General features: G+C 43.4%; 1 protein-coding gene across 5 annotated transcripts in view; it reads right to left on the reverse strand.

Annotated features, from left to right (window-relative positions):
- LOC140196760 (electrogenic sodium bicarbonate cotransporter 1-like) overlaps window positions 1-27,284 on the reverse strand; it is a 220,145-nt gene that overhangs the window by 38,179 nt on the left and 154,682 nt on the right. For all 5 annotated transcript variants that reach the window (XM_072256490.1, XM_072256492.1, XM_072256489.1 and 2 more), the window contains 2 exons: window positions 14,144-14,329; window positions 7,870-7,983 (listed from right to left, as the gene is read on the reverse strand). In XM_072256490.1, the coding sequence (XP_072112591.1) occupies window positions 7,870-7,983; window positions 14,144-14,329 (300 nt within the window). The remainder of the gene's footprint in view (window positions 1-7,869; window positions 7,984-14,143; window positions 14,330-27,284) is intronic.

Genomic DNA, 27,284 nt, shown 5'->3' on the forward strand with positions numbered 1-27,284 from the left:
AAGAATCTCTGGAGGGGAAGGCCCCAAATCCTTGGCTTTGCCTACTGCCTGTTGCCGGGGCCAGGGTCGAAGTGCTCGGCAGAGATGGTGCTCGTTGCTCAGTGTCGGAGAGCTGGTCGGAGGCTCAAAGTTTTCGGACGGACTCAGAGTCAGGTGCTTCCAGAATGCTGCATCAGCAAGTTTGCGGTGCTGGTCGCTCATGGCAGGAAGAGTTTTCTTCCTTGAACCGTTTGTGTGAGATGGTGGGACTTTCGAGAGATTTTGAGATTTTTTTTTACCGTGCCCATGGTCTGTTCTTCTATCAAGTTACAGTATTGCTTGCACTGTTGTAACTATATGTTATAATTATGTGGCTTTTGTCAGCTTTTTTTAGTATTGGTTTGTCTTGTGTTTCTGTGATATCATTCTGGAGGAACAAATTGTATCATTTCTTAATGCATGCATTACTAAATGACAATAAAAGAGGACTGCGTGTCCTCATAATCTAATCTAATGTACAGAAGTTCCAACAAAATCTTCAAGAACAACTGCATCAACAAATCCCACTATTTATAGAAGAACACTGGTATCAATTGAAGAATGCTATCACCACCCACTGCAAAGAAACAATTGGGTTCAAGACGAAAAAACATCAGGGTTGGTTCAATGATAACAACAAACTACTCCAACAACTCATCGACAAAAAGAGAAAAGCTTTCATCACCTTACAAAATGACCAACAATCGGCTACCAAAAGGAAACGCTATCAGGAATGCAAGGCTGCAGTCCAGAAGAGCACCCGAAACACCAATGGTGGAGGGAGAAAGCTCAGGAAATCCAACAACTAGCAGACACCAACGACACTTGAAGCTTTTTCAACGCAACTAAAGATATTTTTGGCCCATCCACTCATGGTCAAGCCCCCCTCAAAAGCAAAAATGGTTCAACCATCCTGAAGAGCAATGCTGACATCAATTCTAGATGGAGGGAGCACTTTGAAGATCTTCTAAATCAAACTGTCTCATTTGACAGGAATGTGATTAACAACATTCCAAAACAACCCGTTGATGACTCCCTAAGCAAAATACCAACACTTGAAGAAGTCAAGGAAGCCATCAAAACCTTGAAAAACCATCACATGGAGCAACCGTCATGATCTTCACAATGCGACAACTACAAGAAAAATGTCCTGAACAACTTCAACCTTTGTATATAGCAGCGGTCCCCAACCCAACCACAGGGCCGCGGGCTAGTACTGGGCCGCAAAGTATGTGCTACCGGGCCGCGAGGAAACGATATGATTTGGCGATATGAGTCAGCTGCACCTTTCCTCATTCCTGTCACGCCCACTGTTGAGCTTGAACACACGCGAGGTCATTACCCGCGCGTCATCCATGTTAGCGCGGGAAGGAGATCAACTCCTCGAGCTTGCAAATGATGGTGGGCTGAAAAGTATGTTTGACATAACATCTCTGCTGGCATTCTGGATCAAAGTCAAGACTAAATATCCTGAGATAGCCACAAAAGCACTGAAAACGTTGCTTCCATTTCCAAAGTATCTCTGCAATGAATGCAACGAAAACTAAATTGCGGAATAGACTGGACATACCCCCTTCGAGTATCGCTGTCTCCTATCACCCCTCGATAGGACCGTGTTGTTGCAGGGAAACAAGCCCAGGGCTCCCACTGATTCAGCGATATTGGTGTGTTGCAATTATCTTATATGTTCATACGGGGAAAATATGTGCTGTGTGTTTAATATCCAAACATTACTTAAAATGTTATGATGCTATTGACTTATAAGTGACTCATATAACCATATAACAATTACAGCACGGAAACAGGCGATCTCGGCCCTTTTAGTCCATGCCGAACGCTACTCTCACCTAGTCCCACCGACCTGCACTCAGCCCATAACCCTCCATTCCTTTCCTGTCCATGTACCTATCCAATTTTTCTTTGAATGATAAAATTGAACCTGCCTCTACCACTTCTACTGGAAGTTCGTTCAACACTTACTTCAAGCTCCGCTGTCCTCCCCTGATAATTGACTTATCACTATATTCATGTGAGGAAAATATGCGCTGTGTTTAATATTAAATTTGTTAGATAAACCCTTTTAGAAATGAAATTGAGTGTATTAGCCACTTATCACCTATATTCCGGTCGTGACTAACACCGCCCCCCACCCCCAAACAGAATCGTCAAAAACGATTTGTAGGAAAAAAATCGGCACGTACACGCATGTGCACTGGTGCCCGCACAAGGCTTCATGGTTAATGCAGTCTTTCTCGGGGTAAACACAATGTATTTGACTGCTACTCTTGTCCGTTGGCAACCCTATACCCCCCCCCCACCACCCCGTCGGCTGGTCCGCAAGAATACTGTCAATATAAAAGCAGTCTGCAGTGCAAAAAAGGTTGGGGATTCCTGGTATATAGCATTCATCGACCTCACCAAAGCCTTTGACTCAGTATCAAGGGAACCCCTATGGGATGTCCTATCCACCTATGGATGCCCTGAAAAGTACATTCGAATCCCGAGACTCCTTCACGATGGCATGCTTACCACAGTCATGGCCAGCAACAGTAACTGTGAGCCTTTTCAAGTTAGATCAGGAGTAAAACAGGGATGCGTGATTGCCCTACCTTTGCTCACCATCTTCATTGTGACAATCATCCACATTATTAAGGACGACCTACCCCCAGGAATCAAAATTGTCTACAGAACAGATGGCAGACTTTTCAATCTTGCCCGTCTCAAGTCCAAAAACAAGACATCCACGAGTTCCCTCATCGAGTTCCAATATGCAGATGACAACAGTGTTGCCGCTTTCTCAGAAAACCACCTACAACAGATTCTGACTGCCTTCAACCATGCATACACAAAACTTGAACTCTCCATCAATTCCAAGAAGACAGATCATCTACCAACCGTCACCAACTGAGACAAATTGGATAGAACCATCAATTCAACTTGGCGAAACAACCCTGGAAAACGTGGACCACTTTCCGTATCTTGGAAGTCACCTCTCATCCAATGTTGACCTTAGTGACGAGATCCAACATCATCTTAAATGCGCTGGAACAGCTTTTGGACATCTCCGAACAAGAGTCTTTCATGATCATGACATCTGAACAGACACCAAAATGTTAGTGTACAAAGCAGTGGTAATCCCACCGCTCCTGTATGCATCAGAAACCTGGACAACATACTGACGACATCTGAAGGCACTTGAAAAGCTCCATCAATGCTGTCTTCGGAACATCTTAAATATCAGCTGGGAAGATAGAAGAACCAACGTCAGCGTGTTAAATGAAGCAAAAAGAACAAGCAGTGAAGCCTACGTCATCAAGAACCAACTAAGATGGAGCAGTCATGTTGTTCGGATGAAAGACGAACATCTGCTGAAACAAATCTTCTACTCCCAGCTTAAAGAAGGCAACCGTAAAAGAGGCAGACAACGGAAGAGATTCAAAGATGTCTTAAAAGCCAATATGAAGAAATGTAACATCGACATCAACAATTGGGAAACCAATGCCAAGGACAGGAAACTCTGGCAAGCCATCATCCAAGAAGGAACAGCAACTTTTGAAGCCAACAGATGTGCAGAATTAGAAGAAAAGTGAAGAAAATGTAAAGAGAGACAGCAACAACTGAAGTCCGATCTGCCATCTGGAACTACCTGTCCTGAATGCCGAAGAACTTTCAAAGCCAAGATTGGACTCATAAGCCACTTGAGAGCCCATAAATAGATCAACAGAACGAAGACCATCATCTTCAACCTCGAGGGATAGTCACGATGACGATTGAGGGATCTCAGCATGATTTACTAAAGGCTCAGATGCAAGTACAGCAAGTATTTATGAAAGCCAATCAATAAATTAGACAGCTAATATCTTTTTCTCGGTGTCAAAATAGCTCATACCAGACAGCATGTACTTAGTGTGAGAGGGAGTAAGTTCAAAGATGATGTGCAGGACAAGTTTTTTTTTACCCAGAGAGTGGTGGGTGCCTGGAATGTGTTGCCAAGGGTGGGGGTGGAGACAAGTACAATAGAGGCTCTTAGATAAGCAGATGCAGTTCTGGTCTCCTTACTCCGGTAAAGATATACTGGCTTTGGAGGCAGAGCAGAGGAGGTTCACCAGGTTGATTCCGGAGATGAGGGGGTTAGCCTATGAGGAGAGATTGAGTTGCCTACAATTCAGAAGAATAAGAGGGTATCTGATAGAAACATATAAAATTATGAAAGGGATAGATAAGACAGAGACAGGAAAAGTGTTTCTACTGGTGAGTGAGACTAGAGAACTTAGCCTCAAGATTCAGGGGAATAGATTTAGGACAGAGATGAAGAGAAAATGCTTTTTCGAGTGGAGTGAATCTGTGGAATTCTCTGCCTAGGGGAACGATAGAGGCTACCTCATTGAATATATTTAAGGTAATTAGGTTTTAACATAGCAGGGAAATTATGAGTTATGGGGAAAGAGTCGGTAGGTGGAGTTCACAACCAGACCAGTCGTAATCTTATTGAATGGCAAAGCAGGCTTAACCGACCAGTTTGCCGTCTGCTGTTCCTATTCCTTTTGTTCTCATGAATGTACAAAGAAGGGAAGGATATGGATCGTGTGTAGGCAGAAGGGATCAGTTTTGTCAGCTGTTTAATTACTCGTTTAATTGGTTCAGCACAACATCATGGGCTGAAGGCCCTGTTCCTCTTCTACATTCAATGTTCTAATAAAAAGTTACCATTTATTGCTGATGGAATTGAAGGTAAAAGTTAGGGACATTTTGTCTTAGTTCAAATTCAAGATCAAGTTTAATAATCATTCAACCATACATGAATATAGCCAAACGAAACGGCGTCCCTCCGGGCCCAAGGTGCAATACCCATTATCAACAGCACACAGCACACTGCACAAGTAGCACATATGGTTATGATTTCAAAAACGTAGTCACAAAGAAGAAAAAAATTTTCCCCATGTCCCAGAGTAGAATGACTGTAAATTGATGGTAAGTTGTCCTGGTCCAGCTTGTTCTTCCACACAGTTAACATCGGAGACAGCAATGAGTGAACACCAGAGAGCAGTGCTGAGCGAACACTAGAGGGCAGCACCAACAGGCGAGACCAACCCCTAACCAACATGGACTCCAGTGCATCCTTCACACCTCTGCTCTCTCTCACACCAATTTTGGTATCTTTCCCCTGGACTGATGCAACAGTCGATCCTGTGGCATGGGCCTAATCCTCGCCATAACCGAAGCAGCACAGTTTCCTCATCGTCGGTCTCGCCAATGAACCAGTGAACTGGACTTGCAGTATTCTACACTACCAATGGTCAACAGGGTCTTGCAATTAAAATAAAAATGTCTAAGGCAGTCACTGGCTCTGTTTGTTGCATCACACTCCGCCTTGACACAATGGTACACAAGTCCAGGTGACAACACAACAACAAAACACAGCAAGTCCAGCTCCATCATTATCAAGCAACTCATTGACGAGATAGTCCTGCAGAACTTGATGTTTTTAGTATCCAGTCGTGACTTGCAATTGTAAAAAAGATGTACAGAACATACAAGTACACCTTTGAATGGACCTGGAGTGGCCACAGCAGCCAAGTGTGCCACCATCTTCTCGACTTGTTCTTTGGTGTGATTTGACTCCTCATTGAAGAAAGGACGTTAATGCATTAGAAGCAGTTCAGAACATTTACAACACCCAGAAAGGAAGGATTGGACTGGCCTGTGCCCTATACAGAAGAGTGAGTGGAGATTTGAGCACCAGCTCCTGAGGATGAGGACTGACTTGGAGAGGAAAATATGGGTGTAAGACCAAAACCAGTAGTGAGAATTCCTATGGATATATCCATCGGAAGGAGGGGGCTAAGGCACGTGTGGAACCTCCCCACCTGGCGTCCATGGACCCCCCGATTAATGGTAAGGGTCCATGGCATAAAGAAGGTTGGGAGCCCCTGCTCTAAAGAGCAATGTTTGTGAATTAGTAACTGGAACAAAGAAATAACAGATATGCTAGGCCATTTCTTTATACCAGTCTTCACAGTGGAAGTCACAGCAAATATCTGTAATGCGGAGGAATTTGTAAAAAATCCCAGTCACAAGGCAGAAAGTATTAGAGAATCTCACAGGTTGTAAAGGTGATCAAGTCATCAGGATCTGACAGCCTGCACCCAGGGTTTTAAAGGAGATGGAGCCATTCAGCCGAAATTTCTCAAATTGCAGGAGTCATCAATAGATTGGGAAATAGCCAATGTGGCTCCCTCGTTCGAAGGGGGAGGAAGACAGAAGTTTCATCATCTGTTGTTGGCTAGAGTCAGAGATAAGACCTTTCCACTTCCTCTTCTTCCCTCCAAGCACGTTAACTCTGAGTACACAGACAGACTGACCAGTGGCTTCCCTCAGGGGGAAGGGTTTTGTCATCCTTGTGCAACACACACAAAACTCAGTATCTATGGAGGAGAATAAACAGTCGACATTTCAGGCCGAGACACTTCATCAGCACCCTTTCATCTCTGTGACCGAGGAAGGGTTGTACATGTAAGGCAGACTCGCTGACTATTTGATCCCAATTGTATCTGTGTCGGATGGCATGGTGCTCATTGAAACTAAAGCTGGCAGTTTAAGTTTCTTTTCACCGCACCTGACATGTGCCCTTTTGTGAGTGTGCACTGCTGATGTGCGGACCGAGTCCAGCCGACCTTATCTGCACAGCTACCATTGGCATCTCCAGCTCGACCCGAGAGGGCCGGTTTAACAGGAAGTTTTGAAAAGGTTTGCTGAGCAGTGGGAATTGAGCTGTACCAGACATCTGCTTCAGAGTGCTGGCACAGGCATTGTGGAACAGCCTCCTTGTACATGGTATGTGACCGTCAGGTCTTTTCTTGAACAAACCACACGCCACCTCAATGCTTTACCTTCTGATAAAGCTGCTGGCGGCTCAGAATGGATGCATCAAGGGCTCTGAGTGGGCGCCTGGTGCAATTCCTCCCAGTTGTTCTGTGTTCTGAAGTGGAATGGGGAGCAAGCAGAGCCACTGCCCGACAACTCCAGCTGCGCAGGTTCTATCCCGGCCTCCAGCATTGTCTGTTTGGTGGTTGGATGTTCTCCCTGTGACCACCTGGGTTTCCCCTGGGTGCTTCCGTTTCCTCCCACCGCTCAAAAATGTGGGGGTTGGTGGGTCAACTGGCCACTGTAAGTTGCCCCTCATGTAGTGGAGGGGTGGTTGATGGTCCACATGGGGCAGGTAGGCCAGGAGGTCCATTGCCCTGCTGTACAGCTCTGCCACTCCATGAGAGCCAACCACTGTGGGCACAGTCTGCGGACCAGTGGTTTCACATGATCTGTCGCTTGGACAAAGGGAATCCTTCACAGTTTTGGGATGTGGGATGAAATTCAGCCCCGGCGGGGAACCCACCAGGTAACAGAGAGAGACTGCATCTAAGGTCAGGATTGATCCAGGATGTCCGGAGCTGCATTACTTGCTGCACCACTATGCCATCCCAGTGATGAGAGGAAACACAGTCACAGGGATCAGCAAAGGATCTAAAGGAGCAAAGGGGAGACTGACTCTTCCTTTTGCAGCAGTGTCCAGCAATGATTGACAGTTGCAGATTCAATAGGAAATTTCTAAAGAGAAATAGATAAACATCTAGAAAACACTAACTGGTAGTGTCATTAATTTGATTGTAATTAGAAAGAGCCAGGAGAGGCAGAACAGCCTCACGCAGCTGAATGTTTATGAGAAAGACAATGAGCAGATGTTCTGAAACTTCAGGAGTCTTTATCAACAGTGGTCAGTCACAGCAGCCAATATCAGTTTAAACTCCCGGAAACGCATTGAGAATGCTTCAGAGATGGACACAGAAAGACTCATACCTTGAACTCGCTTGGCACGATTAGCTTTGGTGTGTCGACTCCCACCAGGACATCCAAGCCGCAGAAGATCAGAATGGTCAGGATGATGGCAAAGTCACTGATCAGCTTCCGGATCTGATGTGGGGGGGGGGTTGTAAACAGAGGAAGAGATGAGTGAGTGGGGATCCTGCACACTAAGCCAGGCATTATTTGGGAAAATTTTCAGCAAGTGGGAGTCCTCCTGAGAAGTTTAACTCTCCTCCCAATCCTGACTGGCTCACCAAGCTGCTGCTTCCGTACAATTAGAAAGACACAGCTGAACCTGGGATCAGATACAGCCCCATAATCTGACCACTCCTGTGAGACCTTGTTCAGAATGTAAACCTTTTCACTGTTTTCTATTCCTCTTTTCCACTATTTATGTCTTGTAACTTACAGCACTTTTATGTATTGTGTTGTACTGCTGCCACAAAACAAAATGTTTGATGATATGTCAGTGATATTCAAACTGCTTCTGTTCATTTGTCTGTCCCCTTGAGCAGTTGGACAGTGGTGGAACTATCCCTGGCAAAACACTATTATTAAGCTCTCAACCATGTCACAAACAGCTTAATATTATAGTTATTATTTTATTTTGTCTCATTACATCTTTGTTTCAGACCACAATTTCAAAGGTTTCTGAAAGGTTCTGAATTTGACAGAATTCAAATTCTGAGGGCATAGGTCCAGAGGCAAGGGACTTAGAAGGGACATTGGGGCAGCAGCCTCTTCTTGAAAAGGGTGGTGTCTATTTGGAAAGAACAAATGTTTGAGTCAAGAACATCAGAAACATTTAAAAGCCATTTAGGTAAGTACAGTTGAAGTCAGAAGTTTACATACACCTTAGCCAAATACATTTAAACTCAGTTTTTCACAATTCCTGACATTTAATCCTAGCAAACATTCCCTGTCTTAGGTCAGTTAGGATCACAACTTTATTTTAAGAATGTGAAATGTCAGAATGATAGTAGAGAGAATGATTTATTTCAGCTTTTATTTATTTCATCACCAACTTTCCCAGTTGGTTAGAAGCTTACATACACTTTCTTAGTAGTTGGTAGCATTGCCTTTAAATTGTTTAACTTGGGTCAAACATTTTGGGTAGCCTTCTGGAAACTTCTCACAGTAAGTTACTGGAATTCTGTTCCATTCCTCCAGACAGAACTGGTGTAACTGAGTCAGGTTTGTAGGCCTCCTTGCTCGCACACACTTTTTCAGTTCTGCCCACAAATTTTCTATTGGATTGAGGTCAGGGTTTTGTGATGGCCACTCCAATACCTTGACTTTGTTGTCCTTAAGCAACTTTGCCACAACTTTGGAGGTAAGCTTGCGGTCATTGTCCATTTGGAAGACACATTTGCGACCGAGCTTTAACTTCCTGGCTGATGTCTTGAGATGTTGCTTCATAATTTTCCTTCCTCATGATGCCATCTATTTTGTGAAGTGCACCAGTTCCTCCTGCAGCAAAGCACCCCCACAATATGATGCTGCCACCCCCATGCTTCAAGGTTGGGATGGAGTTCTTCGGCTTGCAAGCCTCTCCCTTTTTCCTCCAAACATAACGATGGTCATTATGGCCAAACAGTTCAATTTTTGTTTCATCAGACCAGAGGACATTTCTCTAAAAAGTAAGATCTTTGTCCCCATGTGTACTTGCAAACTGTAGTCTGGCTTTTTTATGGTGGTTTTGGAGCAGTAGCTTCTTCCTTGCTGAGCAGCCGTTCAGGTTATGTCGATACAGGACTCGTTTTACTGTGGATATAGATACTGGTCTACCTGTTTCCTCCAGCATCTTCACAAGGTCCTTTGCTGTTGTTCTGGGATTGATTAGCATTTTTCGCACCATCTCTAGGAGACAGATTGTATCTCCTTCCTGAGCGGTATGACGGCTGCGTGGTCCCATGGTGTTTATACTTGTTTGTACAGATGAACGTGGTACCTTCAGGTGTTTGAAAATTGCTCCCAAGGATGAACCAGACTTGACACCATTTTCTGACCTCAATCCGACAGAAAATTTGTGGGCAGAACTGAAAAAGCGTGTGCGAGCAAGGAGGCCTACAAACCTGACTCAGTTACACCAGTTCTGTCTGGAGGAATGGAACAAAATTCCAGCAACTTACTGTGAGAAGCTTGTGGAAGGCTACCCAAAACATTTGACCCAAGTTAAACAATTTAAGGGCAATGCTACCAAATGCTAAGAAAGTGTATGTAAGCTTCTAACCCACTGGGAAAGTAATGAAAGAAATAAAAGCTGAAATAAATCATTCTCTCTCCTATTATTCTGACATTTCACATTCTTAAAATAAAGTAGTGATCCTAACTGACCTATGATGGGGAATATTTTATAGAATTAAATGTCAGAAATTGTGAAAAACTAAGTTTAAATGTATTTGGCTAAGGTGTATGTAAACTTCTGACTTCAACTGTATATGGAGAGGAGAAATCCAGAGGACAATAGGCCAAACGCAGGCAGATCTGATTGTCAAGTTCACTGATGATGGCAGTGGGGCTTATTGCTATCAACGATGAGATGGCCTACAGACAGGAGGTGGAAGAGCTTGAGGCCTGGGAAGACAAATCTCAGGGTAGTACGCTGCATACATACTTTGATAATAAAATAATCTTTGAACCTTTGAAATAGCCCCAGCCTGTCCGTTCTATCCTTGTAACTCAAACCCTCCAGTCCTGGCAACATGCTTGTCAAAAGCAAACTATTGGAGGACCTCAGCGGGTCGAGCAGCATCCGTGGGGAAGAGCAACAGTTGATGTTTTGGGTCCTGGTGCAGGGTGTCATCCCGAATTGTCGACAGTTCCTTTCCCATTACTGATGCTATTTGACCTGCTGAGTTTCTCCAGCAGACTGAGTGTTGCTCCAGAATCCAGCACCTTTCATCTCTTGTGTCAACATACCTCTGAACGTTGTCTGCATTTTCACTAGCTTAATCACTTCCTTCCTATAGTATAGCAGCTCGGACAGCATAAAAAGTGCAGTCTCACTGACATTCAGTCAGGTGGTCGTGCAGTGTAAGAGCTCATACAAGGCAGCAGACCCTGCTAACAAGGCTTCCGTTAGCAGCCTCTTGGCTGCACAGATATCTGATGGCAACAGAATTTCCATTCTGGTTTTGAGTTACAGGTTGTTTTTTGCCCTGATGCAGCTAGTTTATTATGTTTCTCTTTGTTCCCTTGCCTGCTGATCTCTCACGGTGAATCTGATTTCACGAAGACACATGCATGCTGAACTCACTCTGATGTTCCAGAGAGGCACATTCTGAACACCACACAGCAGCATCCCACAGATCGACAATCACTTGGTCTGGGCTGAATAAAAGGCATGGGGTGGAGGCTGGTACAGAATATGTCACTGAACACCAGGTTCCTCTGCTCCACACCAGTCATGACACCTGCAGAAAGCTCCTCCCAGTCCACACACCCACAGTATAATCTCATATGGCTTCACATAACTTGTGAAAGGCACCATAGAAATCTAAGGCACTGCACTTCACCCAGTTACGGCAGGTAGTACCACTGACTCGTGGCTCCAAGGGGTCCAAGACCTTGTTTGCCGTCTCTGTGGAGTTTGCATGCTCTCCCAGTGACTGTGTGGGTTGGCTGGTTAACTGCACACTGTAAATAGTAGTAGTGGAATCCGGAAGGTGTTTTAATACAGAGTTAAAGTTACAGGGAAAATTAATGAAGAACGGATTGCGCTGTGAGCCAACACAGACCCAATGGGTTGAATGGCCTTCCTCTGTATTGTAAATATGTAGTATTTTCTTTAAGTTGTAGAAATTAATCCTAGTGTTCAGTGAATGGTGGGAGAAGTTTGGGGTGGGAATGGATGGGGATGTGAGTGGAAAATTGTATCATTATTATTATTGTTGTGTGTTTATTTTTTCTCAGCTCAAGCTGGTAAACCCGAGGCTGGGAAAAGCCACGCACAAGTTACAGGAAGGATACTAGCATGGATAAAGCAGTGGCTGATTGGCAGGAGGCAAAGAGTGGGAAAAAGGGGAGCCTTGCAACACACATTAAAAGGCTGAAGTAACTCAGCAGGACAGGCAGCATCTATAGAAAAGAGTACAGTCGATATTTTGGGCCCAGACCCTTCAGTAGGTCTGCCTTAGATGCTGCCTGGCCTGCTGAGTTCCTCCAGCATTTTCTGTGCGTTGTTTGGATTTCCAGCATCTGCAGACTTTCTCTTGTTTGTGATAGAGGGAGCCTTTTCTGGTTGGCTACTGGTGACAGGTGGTGTTCCACAGGGGTTTGTGTTGGGACCACTGCTTTTTACATTATATGTCAATGACTTGAATGATGGAATTGATGGCTTTGTTACGAAGTCTGCAGATAATACGAAGGTAGGTGGAGGGGCAGGTAATTTTGAGGAAGTAGAGAGACTACAGAAGAACTTAGACAGATTAGAAGAATGGGCATAGAAGTGGCAGATGGAACACAGTGTTGAGAACTATATGATCATGCACGTTGGTAGAAGAAATAAAAGCATAGACTATTTTTTAAATGGAGAGAAAATTCAAAAATCTGAGGTGTAAAGGGACTTGGGAGTCCCTGTGCAGGATTCCCGAAAGGTTAATTTTCAGGGTAAGTCCGTAGTGAGGAGGGCAAATGCAATGTTAGCATTCATTTCAAGAGGACTAGAATATAAAAGCAAGGATGTAGTGTTGAGACTTTATAAAGCACTGGTGAGGCCTCACTTGGACTATTGTGACCAGTTTTGGGCCTGTTATCTTAGAAAGGATGTGCTGACACTGGAGATTGTTCAAGAAGGTTTCATGAAAATGATTCTAGGATTGAATGGCTTGTCATATGAAGAGCATTTGATGGTTCTGGACCTGTATTCACCAGAATTCAGAAAAACGAGGGGTGACCTCATTGAAGCCTATCGAATGGTGAAAGGCCTTGATAGAGTGCATGTGGATAGGACATTTCCTCCGGTGGGAGAGTCTAGGACCAGAGGACACAGCTTCAGAATAGAAGGGTATTCTTTTAGAACAGAGGTGAGGAGGAATTTCTTTAGCCAGAGAGAGGTGAATCTGTGGAATTCGTTGCCACAAGCAGCTGTGAAGGCCAAGTGTTTATGAATATTTATGGCAGAGGTAGATAGATTCTTGATTGGTCAGAGCATGAAAGGATACACGGAGAAGGCAGAAGATTGGGGCCGAGAGGAAAAAAGGTTTCAGCTATGATGAAATGACGGAGCAGACTCGATGGGCCAAGAGGCCTAATTCTGCTCCTATATCTAATGGCCCTATGATACCTGTTGCAGATATTACTATTGGGACAATGACTACTATATTATTATTTTTGTTATTATTATGTTTCTTCTTGAGTGTTTCCTGGCTTGCTTTACAGTAATTTCAAAAATGCATATTTTGGTAGTCAGTGGGCTAAAAGGCCTGCACCCAAGCCTGAGACCGACCAGAATTATTGATTGGCCCAGATTTTTGATACCGATGGGTTTGCTTCCTCGACCCACCATCTTGCTCCAGTAGCCATTGGGCTGTATCCGGGTTTCTCTGCTGTGTATCGCGGTGATATGAAAGAGCTGTGCTCCAACATTGAATTGACTGGATAGCTGGGATTGTTTTCCCTGCAGCACAGGAGACTGAGGGGCAGCTTTAGGGAGGTTGAGGGGCATTGATAAGATGAGTGTATACGGTCTTTTTTTCCCCCCAGTGTAGGGGAGTGCAGAACTAGATGACTTGGGTTGAGGTTGAGAGGAGATATATATTTAAAGGGGGTCTGAGGGGAGGTGGGTAGCAGTGGTGTGTTCCATCAGTATATTCAAGAAGTTCCCAAAACAAAGTTTTGCAGGACAGTTAACAATAGATTATTGGCAGGGGACAGGAGCATTCCCCATGATAAAATCTGCTCAATAACCCCAATGCCCTCCTGCACAGACCCCACTTTCTGCCACCCTCACATCATCCAGACCTCTGTCGAACTGTATCCCACACCTATCAGTCAACTGTGTTCCCAATCTAACTGCGTCCGTAGTTCCCTCCCAAATCACTGACCTCTCCCAGTCCCGTCACCCTGCGAGACCCCTGCATTCCCCCATCCCTGGCTCCAGTTTCCATGCCTCGGCCTCTGCCCTGGATTTACCATTTATTGGATAAGAACGCTCCCAGCATTATGTGTGACAGGTCCACCTCTGAGTTCACACTCTTTGCCGGTAGCTTAACATGTAATACAAACTAAATAGCCTCTCGTAGAAGTGTTGGTCTATATAACTCACCCTGGTTGGGAAATAGGGGCTGGTTTTGAAGTTCTTTAGTGTCATTGAACAGCTGTAGGTACCGAGGAAAAGGATGAATGACATCAGGGTGACATCTGGGACATAGTGACAGCTTGCACCAACCATGTGGCCTCCGTATTTCAGGCATTCTTTCTTGGACAGTAACGACCAGTCAATGCTTGTGTTCTGGGAAAAGCAAAAACAAAAATCACTTTCTTGGAAGTCCACACAATGATTATAATCCTTATTACATTGTATCTGTTTGAACTTTTCATGTGAGGTTTAATCAAGTTTCTGTACAAACTGAATGGTTTCCATTTGTTACTCAATTTTCAGCAAATGAACCAGATCAATGTTTTGATGGCTGCATTAACCCAGTTGCCCGTTGAATCATTAACCCATTCAGAGTATTTCTCAAGTTCAGCACATCTTCTTTGCATTTCACACCAAAATGCAACATCGCACTTGTCTACACTGAAGTTAGTTACTCTGTGCTGATGCATTGTAAAAGTTTATTAATTTCTGAATGTGTTGCATCTTCTTCAGCATAAATCATGTATCAACAATCAATTTCATTTGAAAATGTAGTAACTGCCTTTCATTTCTCAGGTCCAAGTTATTCCTGGTATTGATCACTGCTTCCCTGCTTTACCCTGTCCTTCCAGAGTTCTGCTCAGCAGCCAGTCTCCCAGTGATTCTGATACCCCGACTCAACAGTTCTGGACACTCTTTGAGCATTCTGTGAAACACCTTATCAAATGTCTGTTGTAATTTAAAATATATTCATCTGCTTCATTACCCTTATCTATTTCTGACGGTACTTCTTCAGTGAGCACAATCCTTCTTCAGAATTCACGCTGAGTGCTCTCTCTATTATATCACTAGTAATGAGATTATCTTTCCATTACATCTAGTTACTACCATCCATGTTAAGCTAATTTGTCTATAGTTCCCTCAGTTTGTTTCATCACCAACTTACATACACAGGAATCACATTAGCTGTCAGTCAGACCTTTGTCATTATCTTTAGATGAACAGTCTGTGCGTATAACAGTGCATATCATCCTTAAATCCTTTCAACACATTTGAATAGTCTCCCTAGACCTAGCAGTTTCACATGAGCCTTGCTCTATGATGTCAAGTGTACAGCACAAGAAAAAGTCATATGACCCGCCTGCTCAGAGCTAGCTCTCTGGACCTTCCACTGTCTTCCTGTGCTTCTGCAGCTTTCCCCTTGTGTGTTTACCCAGCCTCCTACAACCCATCCCCATTGACCTTTGTCAGCAGAAAGGAGATCTCTCTGAACTCCACAATGGATTCGTTAGTTACCTTCTTACATTGAAAGCACCTCAATAATGGCAAATTAAATTGGTAACTTCATTTATTGTTGTCACACTGTACATGAGCTATAGTGGAAAAATTTGTTTTGCATGCCATCCACACTGATAATTTCATCACATCAGTGCATTGAGGCACAACAGAATGCCTAATAAAGTGATACAGTTACAGAGAGCGTGCAGTGCTGGTAGACAATAAGGTGCAAAGTTGTGGCAACCTTGCCTTGGATTGTGAGGTCAAGAGTCCATCTTTTTGTACTAGGGGACCATTCGGAAGCTTTATAACAGCAGTATGGAGCTGTGCTTGAGCCTGGTGGAACAAATTCCCTGCACCTGTCCTCTTTGTGCTTTCAGCATCTTTTAAACAGTTATCCTCTGATTAGATGAGCAATCATCCCGCTCTGGTTCCACCTAAAATTCAGACAGATCTGTTTTGGAACATTTTGGAAATCTGAAATAAGACAAAATGCTGGAAGTACTCAGCATGACAGGCAGTATCTGTGGAAAGGGAAACAGATCAAAGACTCAATAGAATTGGGATAAGAGAAAACACCACACAAAATGCTGGAGAAACTCAGCAGGTAAGGCAGCATCTATGGAAATGAATAAATAGTTGATGTTTTGGACTGAGACCTGATAAAGGGTCTCGGACCAAAATGTCAAATGTTTATTCATAGATGCTGCCTGAGCTGCTGAGCCCCTCTGGCATTTTGTGTGTTGCTCTGGATTTCCAGCATTTGTAGAATCTCTTGTGTTTAAGAGAAAAAAAACAAGTTAATTTTAAGTTGCAAAAGAGGGTGATGGGGGGGGGTAGATATAGATGATGAATGCCACTGATAGGGTAAGGTCAGGTTTGCCATGGGGATGAGTGGCAGATGTCACCTAGCTGCTGAATTAATAGGGGCAGTTAGAGAGAGAAAATGCAATGAAAGCAGAGATGAGGGCTCCTAGAGAATGCAAACAAAGCTGGTTTAATGGAGAAGGAACAACTGAGTTCATCGCACAATGGGATGACAGTTTTGAAGCAGCCAGTGCAAATATAGACAGAGAAAGTGATTATGTGAATTTATAGAATTCAGAAAATTACAAAGTACTCAGATGGACGATGAAGTGCCATTCCTCAGGCTTGTATTGAGCCTCATCAGAACAGTGCAGGAGGTCATAGGCAGGTAGCTCAGATTGGGAGTGGGATCAAGAATTCAAGTGGCAAGCAATGAGAACCTCAGAGTTACTCGCTGGTGCTTAACAAAGTGGTCGTATCAAAGTGGCCAGCTGAGGTTGAGAATACATTGAGAGAAGTGCAAATGAATCACTTGGAAAGGCTGTCTTTGTCTCTGAATGGTGGGCATGGTAGAGGTTTAAGGACAGGTGAGACTTCACAGAGGATCTTCACTGGGTTAAAACCACTACCTTTGTATTAGGCCTGTCAAATACCTTCTTTGTCAGTCAGAAAGTTCTCCTGCTTCACTGGAAAATCAAGTGAATCTACATCAGTGTCCTCTCCCAGGCCAACATTCCCAATCCTGGATTGGCTGCATTAGGCAGGCCTCATCAATTGCATTTCCAAACTTGAAAACAAACACTATTCCGAGCTCTGTTGTATTAAAGGATTATCAAACAAGCAGAGGAAACAATTCAAGGATGTCCTCTAAAACTTGATAAAGAATTTCAACATCTCCACCATCCCCATTCAACATCCCCAGCCCGTGACTGCTCAAAATGGAAAAGGTGAGATTGGGATGAGGATGAGAATATCGAAGGCAAGCACATAGAAGTCCAGCGTACATAGCAGAATGGATGAATGACTTCATAAACTACCCACACACGTACCCCATCAGGCACCCCTTACCCCATCCATGGAAGTCTTTAAATTCCACATCAGCTTCACCAGTCAATTCAGAACCCAGACAACAGGAGACTCAGACCAGCAGGACTAAGAATGATAAGACTAGGCTAAAGGTGCCGTGTGAACAGATCATTTTTGAGGGAGGTTGTGTGTTTCAGAACTTCTATCAGTCATAAATCTCTTGCCTTCTCTTCCTCCAACTCACTAATTGAAGCTTGCCAGTTCTTCTATCTGCATCCCTATTAATTTGACAAAAGCAGTTGATGTGGGCAATCTCTCCAGTTAGCAGAGAAAACTTGTACATTCTCCTATTCTTCAGAAAAAGTTCTTCCCAATTAGAAAAGCTTAGCTGAAATTTGATAATGCAATTGCTTTTTTAACCACAAAGATACGAGCATGTGGCAGTATAATTCATTCACTCTCTGGATCACACTCTCCCCTTTGAGTCAGATGATTCTGGGCTCTTTCTATTCAGAAACTGGATCATAAGGTTGGGTGGTGGGGTGGACATACATCTCTATCAAAGGATGTGCAAGTGCTCTTTCCCTCCACTAGCCTGCAGGTCACCCTTGAGCAAAGTGTACTACCTGTTTAGCCCCATGATCAGGGTCATGAGAAGCTCTGGGAGCAGGTGGTGGATAGTCATATGAGCAGCTGGTGCATATCACAAGTACTGGTTATGTGACCACAGACACCAGGCATACAATCTTTGAAGAGTATTGATAATGCTGGGGTCACTTGTCTAGTAAAGACACTGTCAAGAAGGTGGCCATGGCAAACTACTTCAGCAGAAAACTTTGCCAAGCACAAACATGGTCATGGAAAGACCAAGATCACCTTCGTCATAAAACATGGCACATAATGAATAAACAAATGACTACAGTGCAGTACAAGGGGAGGACTGCACTCTTAGAGAAGTTGTACCTTGGATGCGAAGTTAAACCACCTGCCATCTTAAGCTAAAGTAAATTGTTCTGAAACATATTTGGGTACTCATTCCTCATGGTGTGGGACAATTTTTACTCTCTTCACCAACAGCTAAAAATAAAGATCCTCAAGCAGTTGTTCCTGCACATTTGCACGCTGTGGTCCTAGATTATATAAAATTTACACTTGAAAAAGAATTGTAAAGTGTTGGAGGTGTACTTAATTTATAAAAGTCCAGCACAGAAAAAGCAAACACTTTCTGTTGCTGTCTGATGAAGCAGGTTTTCATCATCACCAGCCATGTCAGGGACTGTGGAAGATCACCCTAACACCCGAGTTCATCTGAATAAAACCCAACCGTCCCAAGCTCAGTCCCCAGGGTTAAAAACTCAAGTTCAAGTGTAACTGTACATGAACACCCATGAATAGAACCAAATGAAATAGAGTTCCTCTGGGTCCAAGGTGCAAACTACAGAACCGGCAGTCACACACTGCACAAAGCACATAAGATAGCAGTAAACATACTTTCACACAAAACAAACAAAACACCCCATATAGTGAAGCATCAGCACCTCAGCCATGACATTAGGGTAGTCAGTCAGAATCTTCTTCCTATGATAAGGGGTATCAAAAACAAAAGGGCATAAGTTTAGGGTGAGAGCAAAGGGGATCAGTTTTTTTTCTGCAGACAGAATGGTTGATATTCGAACGTGCACCAGAGGTGGTGGTTAGATCAGACTTGCGAGTTATTTAGACAAGTAGGCAAGGCATGGTGGACTTAATATGGTCGAATAAGATTAGTGTAGATCGACAAAACAGTTGGCATAGAGATGATGGGGCAATGTGTCGCATTGTTCTGGGACTCCATGATGACAGCATGCATTTTTAAGGCACCCTTCTCATCCCCTTTGGACATCCTAAAGTGCTTTACAGTCAATGTTTCAAATGTTTGCAATGTCAGGAAACACAGAGCCTATTCTGCAGACAGCATCGTGGTGCAGCAGGGAGTGCAGATACATCACAGCCTCAGGATCAATCCTGACCTCTGGTGCTGTCTGGGTGGAGTTTGAGTGTTCTCCCTGTAACCATGTGGGTTTCCTCTGAGTGCTCAGCTTTATCCCACATCCTAAAGACAGATAGCATAATTGGCAGACTGCAAATTGTGCCTGGAGTAGGTTAATGATAAAAGGAATCATTCAATGGTCATATGAGAGAGAGCACGAGGGAGAGAGAGAGAGAGAGAGAGAGAGCATGAGAGAGAGAGAGAGCACGAGAGAGAGAGAGAGAGAGAGAGAGAGAGAGAGAGAGAGAGAGAGAGAGAGAGAGAGTGATAGATAGATAGAAAGAAAGAAAGAAAGTTGCAGGGCTACAATGGAGGAATATGACCAATGTTTGCTCCTTCGGGACCCTACATGATACTGATGGGCTGTACAGCTGTCTTCTGTGCCATACACTTCCTGTTGCTTTGGGAAAGCAGCAAAGGACCCAGTCGTTGTCTCTTCCCTCCACTCCCATCGAACAGAAGATTCAAAAACCTGACACGTCCCCAGGCTCATGGACCTCATCATGAACATTTCAGTTTATTTATATACATGCACTGCACTTTCTCTGTAACCGTGGCACCATATTAGGAAACATAGAAAACCTACAGCACAATACAGGCCCTTCAGCCCACAATGCTGTACCAAGCACGTACTTACTTTAGAAATTACCCAGGGTTACCCATAGCCCTTATTTTTCTAAGCTCCATGTACCTATCCAGGAGTCTCTTAAAAGACCCTATTGTATCCACCTCTACCACCATCGCCAGCAACCCATTCCATGCACTCACCACTCTCTGCATAAAAAACTTACCCCTGACATCTCCTCTGTACCTACTTCCAAGCACCTTAAAACTGTGCCTACTTGTGCTAGCCATTCCAGCCCTGAGAAAAAACCTCTGACTATCCACACGATCAATGCCTCTCGTCATTTTATACACCTCTATCAGGTCACCTCTCATTCTCCGTCGCTCCAAGGAGAGAAGACCAAGTTCACTCAACCTATTCTCATAAGGCATGCTCCCCAATCCAGGCAACATCCTTCTAAATCTCCTCTACATCCTTTCTATGGTTTCCACATCCTTCCTGTAGTGACGTGACCAGAACTGAGCATAGTACTCCAGGTGGAGTCCGACAAGGCCCTATATAGCTATAACATTACCTCTCGGCTCTTAAACTCAATCCCACGATTGATGAAGGCCAATACACTGTATGCCTTCTTAACCACACAGTCAACCTGTGTAGCAGCTTTGAGTGGCCTATGGACTTGGACCCCAAGATCCCTCTGATGCTCCACACTGCCAAGAGTCTTACCATTAATGCTATATTCTGCCACCATACTTGACCTACCAAAATGAACCACCTCACACTTATCTGGGTTGAACTCTATCTGCACTTCTCAGCCCAGTTTTGCATCCTATCAATGTCCTGCTGTAACATCCGATGGCCCTCCACACTATCCACAACACCCCCAACCTTTGTGTCATCAGCAAATTTAATAACCCATCCCTCCACTTCCTCATCCAGGTCATTTATAAAAATCATGAAGAGTAGGGGTCCCAGAACAGATCCCTGAGGCACACCACTAGTCACCGACCTCCATGCAGTATATGACCCATCTACAACCAGTCTTTGCCTTTTGTGGGCAAACCTACTCTGGATTCACAAAGCAAGGTCCCCTTAGATCCTGTGCCCCCTTACTTTCTCAATAAGCCTTGCAAGGGGTACCTTATCAAATGCCTTGCTGAAATCCATATACACTACATCTACTGCTCTACCTTTATCAATGTGTTTTGTCACATCCTCAAAAAATTCAATCAGGCTCGTAAGGCACGACTTGCAGTACAATACAGCACATGACTATTCCTAATCATATTATGCCTCTCCAAAGGTTCATAAATCCTGCCTCTCAGGACCTTCTCCATCAATTTACCAACCACTGAATTAAGACCCGCTGATCTATAATTTCCTGGGCTATCTCTACTCCCTTTCTTGAATACGGGAACAACATCTGCAACCCTCCAATCCTGCAGAACCTCGCCAGAGGCTCAGCAATCTCCTCCCTCACCTCCCACAGTAGCCTGGGGTATATCTTATCCAGTCCTGGTGACTTAGCCAACTTGATGCTTTCCAAAAGCTCCAGCACATCCTCTTTCTTAATGTCTATATGCTCAAGCTTTTCAGTCCGCTGTAAGTCATCCCCACAATTGCCAAGGTCCTTTTCCATAGTGAATACTGAAGCAAAGTATTCATTAAGTGTCTCTGCCATCTCCTCCAGTTCCATTCACACTTTACCACTGTCATATTTGATTGGTCCTATTTTCTTACGTCTTATCCTCTTTCTCTTCACATTCTTGTAGAATGCCTTGGGGTTTTCCTTAATCATGTCCACCAAGTAGTGTTGGATCTCTTAAAGAGCAGGAAGATGTACAAGTCCCCAGAGCCTGATGGGATATACCCTTGGCTATTGAGGGAGGCAATAGAAGAGATTGCTGGGGCCTTGACCAATATCTACATGTCCTCTTTAGCCACAGACAAGATCTTGGAGGACAGGTGAGTAGCTCATGTTCCATTATTCAAGAACCAAACCAGGGATAATCCTGGGAACTATAGACTGGTGACTCACACACTAGTGGTAGGGAAGTTACTAGAGAGAATTCTTGGTGATAGGATTCATGAGCATTTGGAAAACAATGGCTTAATTAAGGACAGCCAGCATGGCCTTGTGCACAGCAAACGGAATGTGGTCTTTCTAACTTGACTGAATTTTATGACAAGGCGATGAGGTTGATCGATGAAGGTGGAAATTTAGATGTTGTCTACATGAATTTTAGGAAGGCGTTTAACAAAGTCCCTCGTGGGAGGCTCATCCAGAAGATGCATGGGATCCATGGTGAATTGGCTATTTAGATACAGAATTGGCTTGCTTTTAGAAGACAGAAGGTACTGTCAAAGGGACCCATTCTAGCTGGAGGTCTGTGATTAGTGATGTTCCTCATGGACCTCTGCTGTTTGTGATGCACTACATATAAATGACCTCATAAAAATGTAGGTGGGTGGGTTAGTAAGCTTGCAGTTGATATGGTTGTGTTGTGGATAGTGTAGAAGACTGGCAAAGAGTACAGTAGGATATAGATCAGTCGCGGATATGGGTGGAGAAATGACAGACAGAGTTTAACCCCAGCCAGATGTGAAGTGTTCCACCTTGGCAGGTCAAATGCAAAGAGACAGTACACCGTTGAGTGCAAGACCTTTAACAATGTTGATGAGCGGAGGGATCTTGGGATCAAAGTTCATAGCTCCCTGAAACAGGATGCACCGGTTGATAGGCGGGTGAAAAAGGCATATGATATGCTTGCCTTTATTACTAAATTCAAAAGTCAGGAACTTACAATGCAGCTTTATAAAACTCAAGTTAGGCTGCATCTGGAGTTTTGCATACAGTTCTGGTTGCCTCATTATAGGAAAGATGTTGAGGCTTTGGAGAGGGTGCAGAAGAGGTTTACCAGGAGGGTCCATGGATTAGAGGGCATGTGCTATAACAAAAGGTTGGACAAACTTGAGTTGTTTTTTCTGGAGTGGCAGGCTTCTAGTGGGAGATCTGATAGAGTTTTATAAGATTATGAAAGGCATAAATAAGAATAGACAGATAGTGCCTTGTTCTCAGAATTGAAATGTCCAACACCACAGCCCATGCATTTAAGGTGAGAGGGGGTAATTTCAATGGAAATGTGAGGAGTAAGTTCTTCACAGAGAGAGTGGTAGGTGTCTGGAATGTGTTGCCTGCAGTGGTGCTAGAGGCAAACACATTAGGGACTTTTAAGGGATGTTTAGATAGGCGTATGAATGCGAAGAAAATGGATGGATGTAGACATTGTGTAGGTTGAAGAGCTTAGTTTAGTTGATCATTTGATAACTAATTTAATTGATACAGCACAACACTGTGTGCCAAAAGGCCTGTTCCTGTGCTGAACTCTTCTACATTCTATGTTTTAGGAGGCATTTCACAAGTTAACAGGAGGTGAGTATGCTGAGGCTGGGTGGCTGGTGGAGAGAACCGCTGTTAGGGAGTGGTACCTCTGGTTTGGGAGTGGTTAGAGACTAGCAGGCAGTGTTCTAGAATCAGATATGTGGGTCTGAATCCAAGTCATGTTGAGTCGAGTCTATTGTCATGTACACAAATACAGTGAGGTACAGGCACAATGAAAAACTTGCAGCAACATCACAGGCATGTAGTTTTAGATAACACGCAAAATATAAATGATATAAGTTATACTATATGTTGGAAAAAAGACTAGAAAAGCAAGACCTCAGCGCAAAATGCAACATTAACAGCTGAGAATTCAAGCAATGAATTGAAACAGTGGGCTCCAGCAGTTGTTACACAATCCACTTGGCTCACTGAAATACTTCAGGGGAGGTAACCCACTGTCCTTATCCAGCATGGTCTAACTGTGACTCCAGTCTCACCAACATGGTTAACTCTTAACTACCTCTTCAGTCCAGGGGCAGTAAGGGATGGACAATAAATATCAGCATTTCCGGTGAAGTTTACATTCCATAAATTAAAAAAAAAATCACTCTTTCATATCACAAATTTTTGTTGAGCTCTATAAATAACCAGAGATTGGTTTTCTGAACGTATACTCTAGATTGGTACAATCGATCTATGTGATTACATTAAATCTTCGCTTTCTGGACCTCTCATGTATCGGGGTAATTAGTAGTTATTGCAAAGGCTCTGTTGTGCAATGTCCTGTGTGTGCATTTGCTATAACATGAACAAACAGATAGCAATCTGATTTGGGCTTTGAACAGAAACTCTGCCAAGCCAACAATTCCTATGACCACAACAGTCATTTGATTTATGAATGGGATCCACAAATCCATTCAAGAAACAGCTTCCTTCAGGTAGGTCTCAGAGCAAACCTGGCTAGGTCCTGATTCTGTTATCACGATAGGTTTACCAAAACAAAACCGAGAACGAAAGGGTTGAGTATGAGACAAGTACAGACCCCAAATCCATACTTGAGAGCTGCCCTGGTATATATTGCCATCAAATACATTTGGGTCAATTACTTCAGTAACAACATCCATTTATAGAGCAGCAAATATGTAAATTAAGTAAGAAAATGTTCTTGGGTACACTACAAGCCATTACCAAACAATGAACTCAAACAAGATACATAAAGTAATACTTGAGCCACTTCTTGGGAAATTAAATCAGAGTAGGACATGCACAGCGAACGGCAGGGCCCTGGGGAGTGTTGTAGACCAAGGTTCGAACAGCTTTCCCTGAAAATGGGAACACAGGTAGACAGGCTGGCGAGGAAGTCATTTGGCATGCTCGCCTTCATTGGCTGAGGTATTCAGTACTAGAGTTAGAATGTCAGGTTGCAGATGTGCAAAACGTTAGCGAAGCTGAACCTACAACCCTTTGTGCAGATCAACACAATATGAACTCAGTGGCCACCTTATTATGTATAGGAGTGAAACCCAGTGTGGTCTTCTGCTGCTGTGGCCCATCCACTTGAAGGTTCAATATGTGTTGTGCTTTCAGAGATGCTCTTCTGCACACCACTGTTGTAACATATGGCTACTTGAGTTACTGTTGCCTTCCTGTTAGCTTGAATCAGTAGGGCCATTCTCTTCTGACCTCTCTCTTTAACAAGGCGTGCTGCTCACTGGATTTTTTTAAATTATTTTTTTGCACACTTTTCTGTAAACTCTAGAGACTATTATGCATAAAAATCCCAGGAAATCAGCAATTTCTGAGATACTCAAACCACTCCATCTGACACCAACAATTATTCCAGTCAGTCAATTAGATCATATTTCTTCCCCATTCTGATGTTTGGTCTGAACAACAACTGAACTTCTTGACCATATCTGCTTGCTTTTATGTACTGAGTTGATGCTGCATGATTGGTTGATTAGATATTTGTATTAACGAGCAAGTGTACAAGTGTACTGAATAAAGTGGTCAGTGTTGGAAGGATGAGATTAAGCTAGAAAGGGTACAGGAAAGAATCACAAATTTGCTGCCTGGTTTGGAAGACTTGAGTTATCAAGCTAGACTGGATAATCTGTTTTCCCTCGAGCGAAGGAGGCCGAGAAGTGACATGACAGAGGTATATATGTACAATAAGGAGGAATGCATAGATGGAGTCTGTTTCCTATTGCATAGGGACCTAAAACTAGAAGGCATAGGCTTAAGGTAAAAGGGGTTTACAGGGGATCTGAAGGGTAGGTTCTCCACTCAAAGAGTAGCTGGTATCTGCCATGAGTTGCCAGTGGAGATGCTGGAGGCAGGAAGGGTAGCAACACTTAGAAGGCATCTGGACAGCATTTGAAGGAGCAGGGTTCAGAGGGATATGGAATTAATACAGGCGAGAGGGATGAATATAGATAGGTATGCTACCAGCATAGACACAGTGGGCCAAATGGCCTTGTTTATTATGCTGTGCAAATCCAGGACTCTAGGACTCAATTTCTGGGAACAGAAAACAAAGTTAATGCTTCATGCCAAAGACCTTTAGTCTGAGCTTAGTAGCTTCTGTAGCATTTGTCCACATGCGCTTTCTGTTCATTTCCAACTTACGGACTGTTTGTCCAGGGATAGTTCTCAGGAATGGGACCTTCTTGTAACGCAAGGGATGCCTGTGCAGGGCATGTTGGAGACAGGGAGAGGGAGTAGTTCAGTTCAAGGGAAAAGAATCTCAAAATAGGACCTCAATGTTCAAGGTGACTTAGAAAGCTCTTACCCTTCCAGAGACTCCCACTACAATGTGAGACCATCTAAAGATTCCTTTGTTTGGTCAGGGGGATCCAGGGTTACATAACAAAGTGCGGTGGTGGACCTTGATCTGCCTGTGTGGGGGAACATGTTTGAGAGGCAACAGAATACCACAGACCACCTCTTCCATCGTCCTGGACATCTTCGATAGAACACAGAACATGGAAAAGTACAACACTTGGCAGGCCATTCAGCCCACAATTTTGTGCTGATCTTGAAGCCAGTTTATACCAAATGTCCCCCCCCGTGTATCATCCATATCCTTCCACATTCATGTGTCTATCCAAAAGCCTCTTAAATTCCAACCAACTGTCTGCTTCCACTAATACCCCTGGTAACCCACTCCAGGCACCCACTAGTCAAAATCAAAGATGGTGTCCTTGTTTTGTTTTTACACTGTGTTGTCCTTGCACACCTCTTTTTGTCACTGTATGGTATAATTTAATGTGTGTGTTGTCTGTACTTACATGCTTATAAAACTTCTGTAAGCAAGTTTTTCTGTTATACCTGACTGTACTTGTGCATCTGACATTAGGAATCAACTCAGCTTGACTCAACTGAGCGGCCTCCTCCTGTACATTTATAACCTGTACATCTATAACCATGTACATTTATAACCTGTACATTATAACCCTGTACATTTATAAACCAGGTACATTTATAACCCTGTACATCTATAACCGTGTACATTTATAACCTGTACTTCTATAACCTGTACATTTCTAACCTGTACATCTATAACCTGTACATCTATAACAAGGTACATTTATAACCTGTACATTATAACCTGTACTTCTATAACTGTACATCTATAACCTGTACATTATAACCATGTACATCTATAAACCATGTACATTTATAACCTGTACGTTTCTAACCTGTACTTCTATAACCTGTACCTTTATAAAATGTACATCTATAACCTGTACATCTATAACCATGTACATTTATAACCTGTACATTATAACCATGTACATCTATAACCTGTACATCTATAACCTTTACATCTATAACCTGTACATTATAACCATGTATATCTATAACCTGTACTTCTATAACCTGTACTTCTATAACCATGTACATCTATAACCTGTACTTCTATAACCTGTACTTCTATAACCATGTACATCTATAACCCCGTACATCTATAACCATGTACATTTATAACCTGTACATCTATAACCATGTACATTTA

Source organism: Mobula birostris, chromosome 4 (assembly GCF_030028105.1).
Source record: "Mobula birostris isolate sMobBir1 chromosome 4, sMobBir1.hap1, whole genome shotgun sequence".
Taxonomy (NCBI): Eukaryota; Metazoa; Chordata; class Chondrichthyes; order Myliobatiformes; family Myliobatidae; genus Mobula; species Mobula birostris.